The 14,111-nt window shown below is 43.9% G+C and overlaps 1 protein-coding gene across 1 annotated transcript in view; it reads right to left on the bottom strand.

Moving 5' to 3' along the window:
- The window catches only part of LOC140388827 (extended synaptotagmin-3-like), a 184,726-nt gene that overhangs the window by 52,303 nt on the left and 118,312 nt on the right, over positions 1 to 14,111 (bottom strand). The window contains exon 8 of the mRNA XM_072473172.1: positions 1,200 to 1,320. Within this exon, the coding sequence (XP_072329273.1) occupies positions 1,200 to 1,320 (121 nt within the window). The remainder of the gene's footprint in view (positions 1 to 1,199; positions 1,321 to 14,111) is intronic.

Here is a 14,111-nt window from a genome sequence, read left to right as displayed (position 1 = left end):
GGCTTGTCAAACACATCGGCCTCGACCATCTTCTCCAACATCTTCCCCACATACGTACTTGCACCTGATCCCTCCTTTCCTTCTGGCAGACTGACGATTCGGATATTCTGCCTGCGAGACCCGTTCTCCAGGTCTTCTACCTTTTCTAGCAGCCGTTTCTGGCTGTCCTTTAGAATGCGAATTACCAAAGCCATTGCAGTGGACTCCTCCTCTCATTCAGTCGCCAGCTCCTGCAACTTTTGAATCTCCTATCCCTGGGTCATCATTTTCTCCTCCACCTGGTCAACCACCAGGCTATTGCCTGGGTCATGTCTTCTGCACACTCCTTATGATGCCAGGCGAACATCTCATCCAGGTACTCGACCCATTGCTCCATCGTCCAGTGAGCTGGTGTGGAGACGCTTTGTCTCATTACCATTGTGCTCGATGACCTCTGAGCCTTGCTTTCACTCATCTTTTGCTTTCTTCTTTTTCAACTCTTATTTGAACATGATTCCATAAATTGGGGGTCACCTCCTTTTCCTCTCACTTTGATCAACTTATGTTGAGAAATTTCCAGAAAAATCCAGCTTAAAAACCATTAAAAGACCACTAAGGACGAGAGCTGCTGAATGTGCGACAATTCACTTCATGGCCGCCACCGGAAGTCGTGGAGTGCAGACTTGAGATTACAATGAGATCAGCCATGATCTTATGAATGGTGGAGCTGGTTCGAGGGGCTGAATGGTCTACTCCTGCTCCTTGTCCATATGTGAAAATCTTGGTAGGTCTCTCCCCAATTATGCTATTAGTCACTCTTCTTCTGGGTTAGACTCTTTACTTGTAGCAGCTGCTCCAGTCAGAATGTTCCTCTCCTTTAAGAAAGCCATGGGTTAATCACACATTATGATCCCCACACCCATTCCTGGGCCTATCCAACTTGTCTATATTCAGGAAGTTCACTTACTTGGAATGAACAGCCACAAATATCATTAAAATATCTGCATATAGGGCTGGGATAGGGTGGGGATGGGGGTTGGGGGGGGGGGCATGGAGAATCATTCACTGGGTAACCTATCCAGCCCAGGAAAAGGAAGCACATGCCTCCAGTAGTTTATAGAAGATTCACAAATATTTTAAATATTCAATGTACCAAATTGATAAAGTACAGAGATTAAAAGACTATTCAGAACACACACTTGTCAAAATAAGCTACTTACATGTGGTAAAGGAAACCTTAGCTGAGAAACATTGACATCATTAATCAGTGGGCAGGTGAATCTATTGGGCAAGACCATGTATGAAGCAATAGTGTCGAGAATCTTTGTGTCTGACAATTCACTGAAAAGAAGAAAACGATCGTTTAGAAATATCCAAACCAATGATAAACCATCATAAGAACCAGTGAGCATTGAGTCTCCTTACGCCATTGGCTGTGGTTAAAAAAGTCAATTTTTATTTATTAAAGTAAAGAGAGAATATTCACTATTCACAATAACTGTTAATCTAGGACAAACCTGAAATACAAACTGGAAAGGAACACTGATCAGAATGTTATGTTCCCCCCACCTCCACCCCCGACGAGTTCTTAAGTGGTTTGGGGGGGGTGGGGGGGGGTGTATAATTGCAAGGACAGGATCCCTCCAAGTTGCAGCCTGCCCTGACCTGATCGTGATTTTATGTCGGGGCGAGCAGGGCTTCAAAGGGGAAGCCTGCCCTTGCCCCAAATAATGCCCTTAAGCGGCCAGTTAGGGACCTCAATTTTGACGATGGCAGGGTTGGATGATGATAGACAAGGTGGAGGGTGCCAAAATTAAGTGAAGTTCAATCTTGAGTGGGGATGGGGTTGAGGGGGGGCGTCTCCATCAGAAGCCCACATTACCTCCAGACTCCCCCCCCCCCTTTCCCCAACCTAATCCCTGTGACCCCGATCACAGCCCCTCCGCCGGTGTCAAGTCCTTCCATACCTCCCTGCTCCCCAACCCTCCTCCATTAACCTCTGCCACTTGCCTTTCTTCGGTTCCAGGTAGCTAGCTGCAGTGCCTCCTCTAGCCACAGCAGAGCTGTTCCTGGAAGGACAGGAGAGCTGCCAGCCAATCGGATTGGCCGGCGGCTCTACAATTTGGGACTTCCTCACAGTGACGGGTAGAAGTCCTACCATTCGCCAATTGACATTCTTTAGTGTGTGAAATGCCACAGGGCTTGCTGAATAATAATAATAATCTTTATTGTTACAAGTAGACTTACATTAACACTGCAATGAAGTTACTGTAAAACGCCCCTAGTCGCCACATTCCGGCACCTGTTCGGGTACATGTATAATTGCAAGGACAGGATTCCTCCAAGATGTTGCCGCCCTGACCTGATCATGATTTTATGCCGGGGCGAGCAGGACTTCAAACGGGAAGGCTACCCTTACCCCAAATAATACCTTAAGCGGCCAGTTAGGGACAATTGAGAATGTCCAAATTACCTAACAGCACGTCTTTCGGGAGGAAACCGGAGCACCCGGAGGAAACCCACGCAGACACGGGGAGAACGTGCAGACTCCGCACAGACAGTGAACTAAGCTGGGAATCGAACTTGGGACCCTGGCGCTGTAAAGCAACAGTGCTAACCATTGTGCTACCGTGCTGCCTAAAGGCAGTGGGGCTGCATTTCCCACATACTCTTCAGGTGGCAGAGGCTCGAAAATCCTGTACAACAGTTTTTCCTCAGCAATCGCAAAGATTCTCGATCAGAATGTTATGAAGAAACAGTAAGTGTGCTTTTCTCTATTTCAGTTGTTATTCAAATTTTGCCCTTCAAGAACAATTAGGGATGGATAGCAAATGCTATCCTAGCCAGCAACACCCACACCCTATGAAAACATTTTTTTTTAAAAACATGCATTTTTAGCGATTTCTGTTTAATTTTGGATCTGCATTTGCAGTTTTATTTCCTGCCTCAGCCACTTCCCCTTTCCACCAATTGGCCAGGCCAGACATCCCCCAACGTTGAACCCTGCACTGACCGGGAACTCACATCTTTTTCCAGTTTTTCTCCTATCACCCCTCGTGCCCTCTTAGTGCTCATCATGTCCATGAGATCCACCTCTTGCTCTATTGAACCTGAGCTGCTGACGGTTCAACTTTCTCCATGTTCGCTGTTATTGCTTTGGTTCTCTCGCTTCAGGTACTGTCCCTTTCTCGTTCAAATCTGCTGTCAACACCTCAAAAACCTTTGACCCCTCTATCCTCATAAAATTCCACCCCATCTCCAGCTTGCCTTTCCTGTCCAAAACCTTTAACATTTTATCAACTCTTAAATCTGTGGACATCTTTCCCAGAATGCCTGTCTGAATCATTCAGGTTTCGATTCTTGCCACTGTACCGAAATGACTCTTTAACAAATTCAAAAGTAATTTCTGATGTGATTGTGACAAAGGTAAACTGTCCCTCCTCGTCCTCCTGGACACACCTGCAGCCTTTGATTGACCACATCATCCTCTAATGCAGGGTTTTTCAAACTGTGGGCTGCGGTGACCCACAGTATTGGAAGGGTCGCAGAGCGAACGGTTGTGGCATTCCTGATCGCGGGAGAAGCGCTCAACGGCCGTGACCAACTTTTTAATTGAGAATGCCATCAGCAACCTTCCGCCCAGAAGTCGCAGCAGAGAGCACGGACCCAGCATTTACGCTAATGTCTGTACTTCTGGTGCAAAATCATAGAGGAGAGATTCCTCCATTTTCCAGCTACGAGGAAGAAAGGCAACAGGACTGTGAAGAACTGAAGATGGGTAGTTTTCAACAAAGAAAAAGCTGAAATCAGGAACAAAGCAGTGTAAAGATGATTTCTTGAGCTATAGCTTTGTTAATTGTGCCAGTGGAATTCAGGATGCAAAGCCCATGTGTGTTATATGCAGGGCAGTACTGGAAGTGAGAGTTTAAAACCCTCAAAATCACAAAGGCATTTGAAGACCAAGCATGGCGAGTTCAAGGACAAACCTCTTGTTTTTTCAACGGATGCAGTGAGAACTTAAATCATCAGCTGATGTCCTTAGCAGAAATATGACAAATGTAAAGCAAGTGAGATTGTGAGGACCAAGCAGGTTCACCTTTCACATTAAAGGTACGCAAAAATGGTGGGTCTTGAAGGTTGGCCAGTGTGCATTGTGAAAATTGACCAGTGTGGATCCCGAAGATTGGCTAGTTGGTAAAAATGGATCCCGGGAAATAAAGTTTGAAAAACACTGTTCTAATGCCTCTCCACTGTCATTAGCAGAATGGGACTGCAGACACCTGCTTGCTTTCTAACCAATCTAATTGTAGTCAGAGAATCATCCACAGTGGTTTCTCGACAACTGATGCACTGTTCATCGAATCAGAATTTAAGTGCGGAAGGAGGTCATTCGGCCCATCGAGACTGCACCGGCTCTTGGAAAGAGCACCCCACTTATTCCACGCCTCCATCCTATCCCTGAAACCCAGTAACCCCAGCTAAGCTTTTTGGACACTAAGGGTAATTTATCATTGACAATCCATCTAACCTGCACATCTTTGGACTGCGGAAGGAAACCGAAGCACCCGGAGGAAACCCACGCAGACACTGCGGAGAACGTGCAGGCTCCGCACAGATAGTGACCCAAGCCGGGAATCGAACCTGGGACCCTGGAGCTGTGAAGCAACTATGCTAACCACTGTGCTATCATGTTACCTCGGATGTCCCCCAAAGATCTATCCTTGGCCCCTTTCTATTCCTCAAATACATGTTGTCTTATGGCAACAACATTTGAAATACAGCAACAGTTTTCACATGTATGCTAACCACACCCAGCTCTACCTCAACACTACCTCGCTTGATCATACCACTGCCTCTAAATGATCAGATTGCTTATCTGACATGGTCGACTGGATCAGCAGACATTTTCACCAATTAAGTGTTGAGAAGACTGAAACTATTGTCTGGACGCCCCATCACAAATACCATTCCCAAATCACGTACTTTATCCCTCACTCGGCACGGTTGCACAGTGGTTAGCACTGCTGCCTCACAGCGCCAAGGATCAGGGTTCAATTCCGGCCTTGGGTTACTGTGAAGAGTTTGTGTGTTCACCCCGTGTCTGCGTGGGTTTCCTCCGGGTGCTCCGGTTTCCTCCCACAGTCCAACGATGTGCAGGTTAAGTGCATTGGCCAAGCTAAATTGCCCCTTAGTGTCCAGGGATGTGCAGGTTAGGTTATGGGGTTATGAAGATATGGTGGGATTGGTGGGTGGCGGAGTGAACCTAGATAGAATGCTCTTTCGGAGGGTCGATGCAGATGTGATGGGCCAAGTGGCCTCCTCCTGCACTTGTCGGGATTCTATGATTCAATGGTTCACAAACGTGATGCCACATTTGACCAACATATCCACTGCCTTTTGTCACCCCATAATATTATCTAACTACCCTCCAACCCGACCCATTGCCCCTCAACTCATTTGCTATTAAACTGGTACAGTGTGATAATAATTGTTTCATTATCGAGGAATACATAAAGTGGATAAAGGGATCCACGGTATGGTTGCTAAATTTGCTGATGACACAAAGATAGATAGGATACTAAGGTGTGAAGTCGACCCAAGGAAGCTACAAAGGGATATGGACATGTTAAGTCAGTAATCAAATCCCTTTCAAATAGGGTATAATGTGGGAGAATGTGAAATTATGGCAGGAAGAACATTTATTATTTAAATGGTGAGAAATTGAAGATCTCGGAGATGCAGATGGAACTGGGTATCCTGGTGCATGAATTGCAAAAGGCTAGTGAACAGGTACAGCAAGTAGTTAGGAAAGTTGAGTATTATAATTCATTGTGAGAGGAATTGAATACAAATGTCAGGAGGTTATGCTTCAGTTGTACACTGGTGAGACCACATCTGAAGTACTGTGTATATGCGACTGTGTTTTTGCGTGGTCTCCGGTGGGACATGAGGTGCGATTCATCCCAGGTCGGCACAATCCAGAACATAATCCACCCATACTTGAGGCCTGAGCTGATTCGTGCCATGGGACCCGAAGAAGCCAGCATGGATCCTAAGAGATGGTGCCTCGATCTCAGAATAACCCGGCAGCCTGCCACCATCCCCCCAAATCGCTGGCATAGCCCCCCCACTCCCAAGCAAGTGACACCCCGCTATGAGTTTGCCAAAGGACCCTCAATTCAGTCACCCCCTTCAGGCCCCTCTCCCTCAGCCCCCCCTTCAGGTCCCGCTGCTTGGCAGTACCAGCCTGGCACTATACTTTGACCGTAGCAAACTGGCACTGCCAATATGCCAGGGGAAGTGCCAGGCACTGCCAGGGTGCCAGGCGGCAGCACACTTACAGAGTACCTGGTCATTCTAGGAGGGACTTCGGAACAGAGGAAACCCAACCAGAAAAAATACCACTTGCTCTTTCCAGCAAGCACTTCAAAACAAAGAAAAAAAATCTTTTTTTTAAAACTGCAGCTAGAAACAGACCTGCCCATAAGAGGAAACTCTTCAGAGTTAATGGAATGTGAAAAGCTATAAAAGTAAATAAAGCTAATCCCTCCTTTGAAATGACCTGGACTTGTCAATCAAGAGACTTATAAAAGGTAATAGACTGCGAACGTTAATATAAACAGTGCAGTTCAAAGCTTTTAGGCTTCTCAGCAGGCTTAGAGGCTTGAAAAAGTTAAAGACAAATGAAATTGAATGTGAAAAAAGCACTTCAAAGGATTCCAATATAACAGAAGCAAGATCTTTACTTTCATCTGACAGATCTTTGATATTGAAATGCTGGGAGAGTCAATAAAGGTTTGAAGGCTACAGAGGGAAAACTTTACTTTCATCTGATAGATCATTGATTTTGATATGCTGGGAGAGAGTTTAAAGGTTTTTGAGGCTACAAAGGGAAGATGTGCCACACTACCCCCATCCCAGGAAAGATCCCCACCAGCCCTCCAGCCCAGCCCAAGCCCTGCCCTGACCTCCCATGGAGGACCCCTTCAGCACCCTGGAAGTAAGTGTAGAGAGGTTACTCACCCCTTTGCTCCCCCTGTGTACCTGGCACCCAGTTCCTGCTTTTAGGGACCAGTAGTTATTTGCACCCAGGTTACTTCTTGCTGGGGGAGGTGGTTGGGGGCTCCAGAGACTCACTACCTTCTGAGAGAAAGAATTTCTCCTCAGATGATCTGTCCTAAGTGGACGATATTTATTTTTTAAACAATGGCTCCTAGTTCTAGATTCTCCCACAGGAGGGAACATCCTAACCACAGCGGCGTAGTGGTACTGTCACTGGACTAATAATCCAGAGACCCTAGGTAATGCTCTGGGGATCCAGGTTCAAATCCCACAAGGGTAGATGGTGGAATTTAAATTAAATAAAAATCTGGAATTAAAAAGTCTAATGATGACCATGAAACCATTGTTGATTGTCATACAAAAACCTTCACAAAGCACTTTTGCAGCCAAAAAAAGTACTTTTTTGGAGCGTAGTTACTGTTGCAATGTAGTGCACAGCAAGTTCCCATGAGCAGCAATGCCATAATGACTAATAATCTGTTGTTTTTTTTAAAAGTGGTGTTGCTTAAGGGATAAATATTGACCGGGGCATCAGGGAGAACTTCCCCACTGTTCTTCAAAGCTACAATGGAAACTTTTATGTCCAGCTGAGAGGGTAGATAGGGCCCGGGTTTCACATCTCATCAAAAAAATCTTCCACTAATTAAGCACAAAAGGTCACTCAATATGCAGTACCCTAGAAATTTGTTTTCTATGGCAACTGTTTTACTGTATTTCTGAGAAGAATGTCAAAAATGTATTGGCAGAACCCAATTACATTCCAGGGTTCTTTTCTAATTATCAAATGATATTCTCCATGGGGAATAGAACATTTCTCATTTCAATCAGATGGTGGCAGCACTTATCACCCAAGGTTCAGTATAGCATTTGTCGCTCAATGTTGTAGCAACAGGGTAGCTTCACTGCAACTTCAGAAGACCATCAGAGGTTTCCCATTTCTTACACCAGTTTTGTCTTGCCTAGTGGCACCGGCAATTAGTACCAAACATGGGAGGTTTTGCACTATGCATTGAAATTGCACTAAGGGCGGCACGGTAGCGTTAGCACTGTTGCTTCATAGCGCCAGGGTCCCGGGTTTGATTCTCAACTTGGGTCAGTCTGTGCAGAGTCTGCACATTCTCCCCGTGTCTGCGTGGGTTTCCTCCGGGTGCTCCGGTTTCCTCCCACAAGTCCCGAAAGATGTGCTTGTTAGGTGAATTGGATATTCTGAATTCTCCCTCAGTGTACCCGAACAGGCGCCGGAGTGTGGCGATTAAGGTATTTTCACAGTAACGGAATTGCAGTGTTAATGTAAGCCTACTTGTGATACTAATAAAGATTATAATAAGTCATTTAGAAGATTTTCATGCCAAGTGGATGGAGCGAACCTTTGCCCCATTAGTCTGAGGTGCACTGAATTAGGGTTCAAATAACAATGTAATATCCTAAAAACTGAGTATTAAGGGAGCATAGTGGGATCTGAGGCAAAAGCTTGAAACAACCCCCAGACAAAAGGAATGAAAGCCTCCTATATTTTCTATTTTGGAATGGATAGAAAGAAACCGAGTAATTATAATGTCAACTCTGCTTCTATTGGTGGAAAGACATTTGCCTGAGAACATTTGTGAACATTTAGAAAGGTGCAGACAATCAGAGAGTTGACATGGATTTGTAATGGAAATATTGTATTCAACTAACTTAACCAAATTCTTCAAGAATATGTCCAAGAATATAGGAATGGGATATATTTGGACTTCAAAAGAAAATCTGATTAAAATGCAATACAGAGATATGATGAAGCAGTTTATGCCCCATGTTAAGCAAGGGAATTTGCATCACTATTTCAAATACCTTGGCCATCATCTTCCATTAACTAAGTTTAACTTACAAGAGATAGAGTGTTGAACCCGAGACCTGGGTAGCTTCACAATCCAGCTACTAAAATTATTGCCGCTTTATAGAATGGTGGTTATTTTTTGTAGCAACCTGAGCTCATGCGAATTAGACAAAATTACAACCAGACAGAATCTGTCTGCCTGAGAACATAAGTGATGGGAGGAAGACAAATCCCGCCAAGAAGCCTGTTGCAAACATTCAAGACAGGTAGTTGGAAATTTTCATTCGCTCCTTTGTGGACAGTAATTTGTTCCCTGTCGAATAACCCACAAATTTTCATTCCAGTGGGTGTAAGGCGAATAACTTAATCACCATGAAGTTAAAGTGGCAGCGTGGATCAGTGAATTCTAAAAAGTGGAATGAAAGAGTCAGTGGGTGTTTCTCAGACAGAGAAGATGTCCCAGGAATCCATTTTGGGACCACCTCATCAGCTCTTGTTCCATCTGTGGGTAAGCGCTTTTGACGTAAACTTACAAAAATATGAAAATGTGATTGGGAATAGTAAACTGTGGGGAAGAAGGTGGGAGACTGCATGACATATATAAGCAAGGGGAGTGGGAAGATATGCAACAAGTGCAGTTTAATGTAAATAAATGTTACAAATATGTCAAATAATTCCTTAGAAGTGGAAGAAAAGAATGGTTTAAGATATTTATATACAGGTCCCAAAATTTGACTGTGGCTGGAAACAGTGCTAAGAGACAAAATGGAATTCTGGGTCATAGAGGGGTTGCCATTTTGTCACCAGAAAAAGTTCAAGATGCTAGAAATGAGAGAATGTAGTCTTGATGAGAAACTTGGAACATGCGGATTGTAAAATGTGGGGCTGTAAACATTAAAAGGGAATCATCTATCAGATAGATACTTTCAAAATGCTAAAAGAGGCGAAACATGGCTGATCATCAAATTCAATAGCCTGTTCCCGCCTTCCTCCCATATCATAGATAGCATAGAATTTACAGTGCAGAAGGAGGACATTCGGCCCATCGAGTCTGCACCAGCCCTTGGAAAGAGCACCCACTTAAGCCTACACCTCCACCCTAATCCCTGTAACCCAGCAACCCCATCTAAGGGCAATTTAGCATGACCAAGCCACCTAACCTGCACACCTTTGGACTGTGGGAGGAAGCCGGAGCACCCGGAGGAAACCCGCGCAGACACGGGGAGAACATGCAGACTCCTCAGTGACCCAAGCGGGAATCGAACCTGGGACCCTGGAGCTGTGAAGCCATAGTGCTAACCACTATGCAACCGTGCTGCCTACAACATATTCTTTGACCCCTTTAGCCCCAAGAGATATATCTAATTCCTTCTTGAAATCACACAACATTTTGGTCTCAACTACTTTCTGTGGTAGTGAATTCCACAGGTTCACCTCTCTATGGGTGAAAAGATTTCTCTTCACCTCAGTCCTAAATGGTCCTTATTCTCAAACTATGACCCCTAGCTCTGGAGCCGGGAACATTCTTTCTGAATCTATCCTGTCTAATCCTGTTAGAATTTTATAAGTTGCAATGAGACTGCATCTCACTCTTCTAAATTCCAATGACTATAATTCAAACTGACTTAATCTCTCCTCATATGGCAGTCCTGCCATCGCAGGAATCAGCCTGGTAAGCCTTCGCTGCACTCCCTCCATAGCAAGAACATCCTTCTTCAGATGAGGACACCAAAATTTTTATTTATTTTTCAAAATATAGAGTACCCAATTCATTTTTTCCAATTAACAGGCAATTTAGTGTGTTCAATCCACCTACCTTGCACATCTTTGGGTTGTGGGGGCGAAACCCACGTGAACACGGGGAGAATGTGCAAACTCCACACAGACAGTGACCCAGAGCCGGGATCGAACCCAACTTCCTTCGTCCAAATCATTTATATATAATGTGGACAGTTGGGGTCCTAGCTCAGATCCCTGCAGTATCCCTCTAGTCACTGCCTGCCATTCGGAAAAAGACCCATTTATTCCAACTCTTTGCTTCCTGCCTGCTAACCAGCTATCTATCCATCTTGCGATGTCTCAACACACTTCCCGCAATTCCATGCACTTTAACGTTACAAAGTAATCTGCTATGCGAGACCTTGTTGAAGATCTTTTGAAAGTCTAACTAAACCCCACCACATCCACTGGCTCTCCTGGTCAACTCTGCTAGTTACTAGTCAAAGAATTGCAATAGATTTGTCAAGCATAATTTCCCTTTCATAAATCCATGCTGACTTTGTCTGATTCTACCACTACTTTCCAAATGCTGTGCTATGGAATCCTTGATAATGGACTCGAGCAACTGCCCCTCTACCAACATTAGCTCATTGGTCTATAGTTCCCTGTTTTCTCTCCACCTCCCTTTTTGAATAGCAGGCTTTTGTTAGCTACCCTGCAATCTGTAGGAACCATTCCAGAGTCCAAAGAATTTTTGAAAACGACCACCAATTTCTAGGGCCACTTCCTTAGGTACTCTCGGATGAAGATTATCAAGCTCTGGAGATTTATCAGCCTTTAAGAAGGTAATAAGAGCAGCACGGTGGCACAGTGGTTAGCACGGATACTTCACAGCATCAGGAACCCGGGTTTGATTCTGGCCTTGGGTGACTGTGTGGAGTTTGCACGTTCTCCCCGTGGCTGAGTGGGTTTCTTCCGAGTGCTCCGATTTTATTTCTTGGTCCAAAGATGTGCAGGTTAGGTGGATGAACCATGGTCAATGTGCAGAGTTACGGGGATAGGGTGGGGTTGTGAGCCTAGGCCGAGTGCTCTTTTGAAGGGTTGGTGGAGACTTGATGGGGCGAATGGTCTCCTGCTACACAGTAGGGATCCTATGGCCGGAATTCACCTTCCATTCACACTGACGGGATTTCTCTGGTTCCACCAGCAGCCCACCCCTGCCGTGGGTTTCCCGGCAGTGTGAGGTGGTTTCAATGGGAATTCCTATTGACACAGGGGGAGCAGAAAATCCCGCCGCCACCGAACAGTGCGCAGCTAACAAACACGCGGCTGGGAAACCAAAGAATCCTGCCCTAATGATTTAACAATGATATCTATTGGTCAGTCAATAACAAGTAGGTATAAATTTAGGATCACTACAACAAGTAATAGGGCAGTTGAATTACTTTGTTCATACAATTGCTTATTAAAAAGTGAAATGCATTGTTATAATTGACCATTGACTCGTGGTCAATCACAATAATAAGAGGGATCTAATGCAATTACATGGGAAAGGGCAAGGAAACGGAATTAGCACAAATAAGGCAGGCTACTCCTGAATGAAGATTAGCTATTCTATGTTTCCGCCCAATATTCCACTTTAATTGTGTATCTTTCTCTTAAAAAGTCATAAATTACCTTTTAAGTTCAAACCAAATAAAAAGCAAAAAATATAATTAAGGTCAGGATTTACCAGTGCCGCTGCGGTCTAAGGTATTTTGCATGGCTTGCCCACCCCCTGCCGGGGCAGCCACAAGGAGTGCCTTTGACAGGACTGGAAGCTCCCACTGGCAGGAAGGAATGGAAAATTCTGTCCATGAGTCTACATATTCTTACCGTAATGAGGGAAGACAAAGTTTCCATGCTTCTTGGCCACAAGCCCAATGGCACTGGTGGAGATCTGAGTCACCCTTATTTACCTTTATTTGATGCCTCGGCAGGGAAGGCAAACCACAATAGTGATTGAAGTCAATTTTTAAAATTAATAGAGGCGCGCACACACACACATATGTATATATAAATAAAACAGGGAGTTTTTAAAACTTTTGCTTTCATAATCTATGATTGATCAGTTGAATAGCTCGCTGGTAGTTCAATGAGCAGTATTGGCCTAGATTTGCAGTATGATACAAGCTAGCTGCGCTCTGGATGAAGCACGTGGATTCAAATGAATTTAATTCAAGTGAGTCATAAGCATTAAGCCTTCAGTACACATTACCTCAGTCACTGGTGTTTTGTACACTGCTGAATTAAAAATGATGTTCCCCTTGTTACCTTAACATTATTACAGTGTTTTCATAAAATTTAATTGTAAACAGTCGTGTCTCTGCAGAATATTAGCCAAAGCACAGATAAACTAAATGAATACTTTATAACGAGCCATTATGTATATTTCTTTAATGACATAGGTTTCAAATTTCACAGCACTCCATATATTGCTGTATCTTCTAATAAGTGGTATTATGTGTTTGTTTAATGTCAAACAATTTATCTAAGAGACAGGAATGGAGTAATAAATAAGGAAGAAGCAAAGAGCCACAGTACAACAGTGCAATTATCAAATAATGTTTTTCCGAAAACATTGTTACATTGGATTGCCAAACCAATTTCAATTTCAGGATAGCTTTTCCGCACTGGTTTTTTGGCACAATTTGTCCAACATCGGTATTACCCACACAAGAGATCGCAGAATTATAAGGGCCATTTATCTTCAGCATCAATCGAATCGCCGTAAATCTTTTGTAGCACTTGGAAGGCATTATGCTAGAAGTTGGCTCGGTCCACAAAACTGGTCATGCCCCTCAGGGTGAATTACTCTATACTGGAGAATTACCACTAATTGCATTCGTTTATAATCGTTTAAGGAGGTTCTAAAAATTACCATGGGTGTTATGAGCGCAGTCACTGGTAAACACATTTTAAAAGCTGTAGAATCCATTTTTTGTTGGTTTTCTGAGAAATTGACTAAGGCACACCAATATATCCAGCAAGTGGTTTAGTTTATATTTTAAAACTCCATTTTCAATAAAGTAAAATATGGCTCTGCATAGATAATAGACACTGCATTGACACTGCGATTATTAGTATTTATTTCCGATAAATACATCTCAGCTGTATTAATAAAACTGCACCAAATTACCATTCTTGAATATATCAAGGAATATTTTTTTCGACCACTTTGTTTTAAAAAAGGGATAGGCTACCTGATGGTGGGGAGTCATGGCAGATCCTGCATTCAGCAAATGTGTTTCAGCAAAATTCAAGGGGAAGTATATTCAGTACTTTTCAGCAATTTTCACCTGAATCGTTGACTAGGTACAAAACAGGAGTTCTATCCCTGTATGTTTCGAACTGTGAGATCTAATTGTCAACTCAGATGAGAATCGGATGGAGTGAAAACAGATAAGGCAGGATAATCAGTTTGGGAGACCTTGAGGGGCGGGATTCTCCCATGCCGCGCTGTTTGGGAGAATTGGCGTTCACGCTGGATTTTCGC

Source organism: Scyliorhinus torazame, chromosome 2, assembly GCF_047496885.1.
Source record: "Scyliorhinus torazame isolate Kashiwa2021f chromosome 2, sScyTor2.1, whole genome shotgun sequence".
Taxonomy (NCBI): domain Eukaryota; kingdom Metazoa; phylum Chordata; class Chondrichthyes; order Carcharhiniformes; family Scyliorhinidae; genus Scyliorhinus; species Scyliorhinus torazame.
Note: the sequence above shows the minus strand (reverse complement) of the source record. Positions and strands in the feature narration are given on the sequence as shown.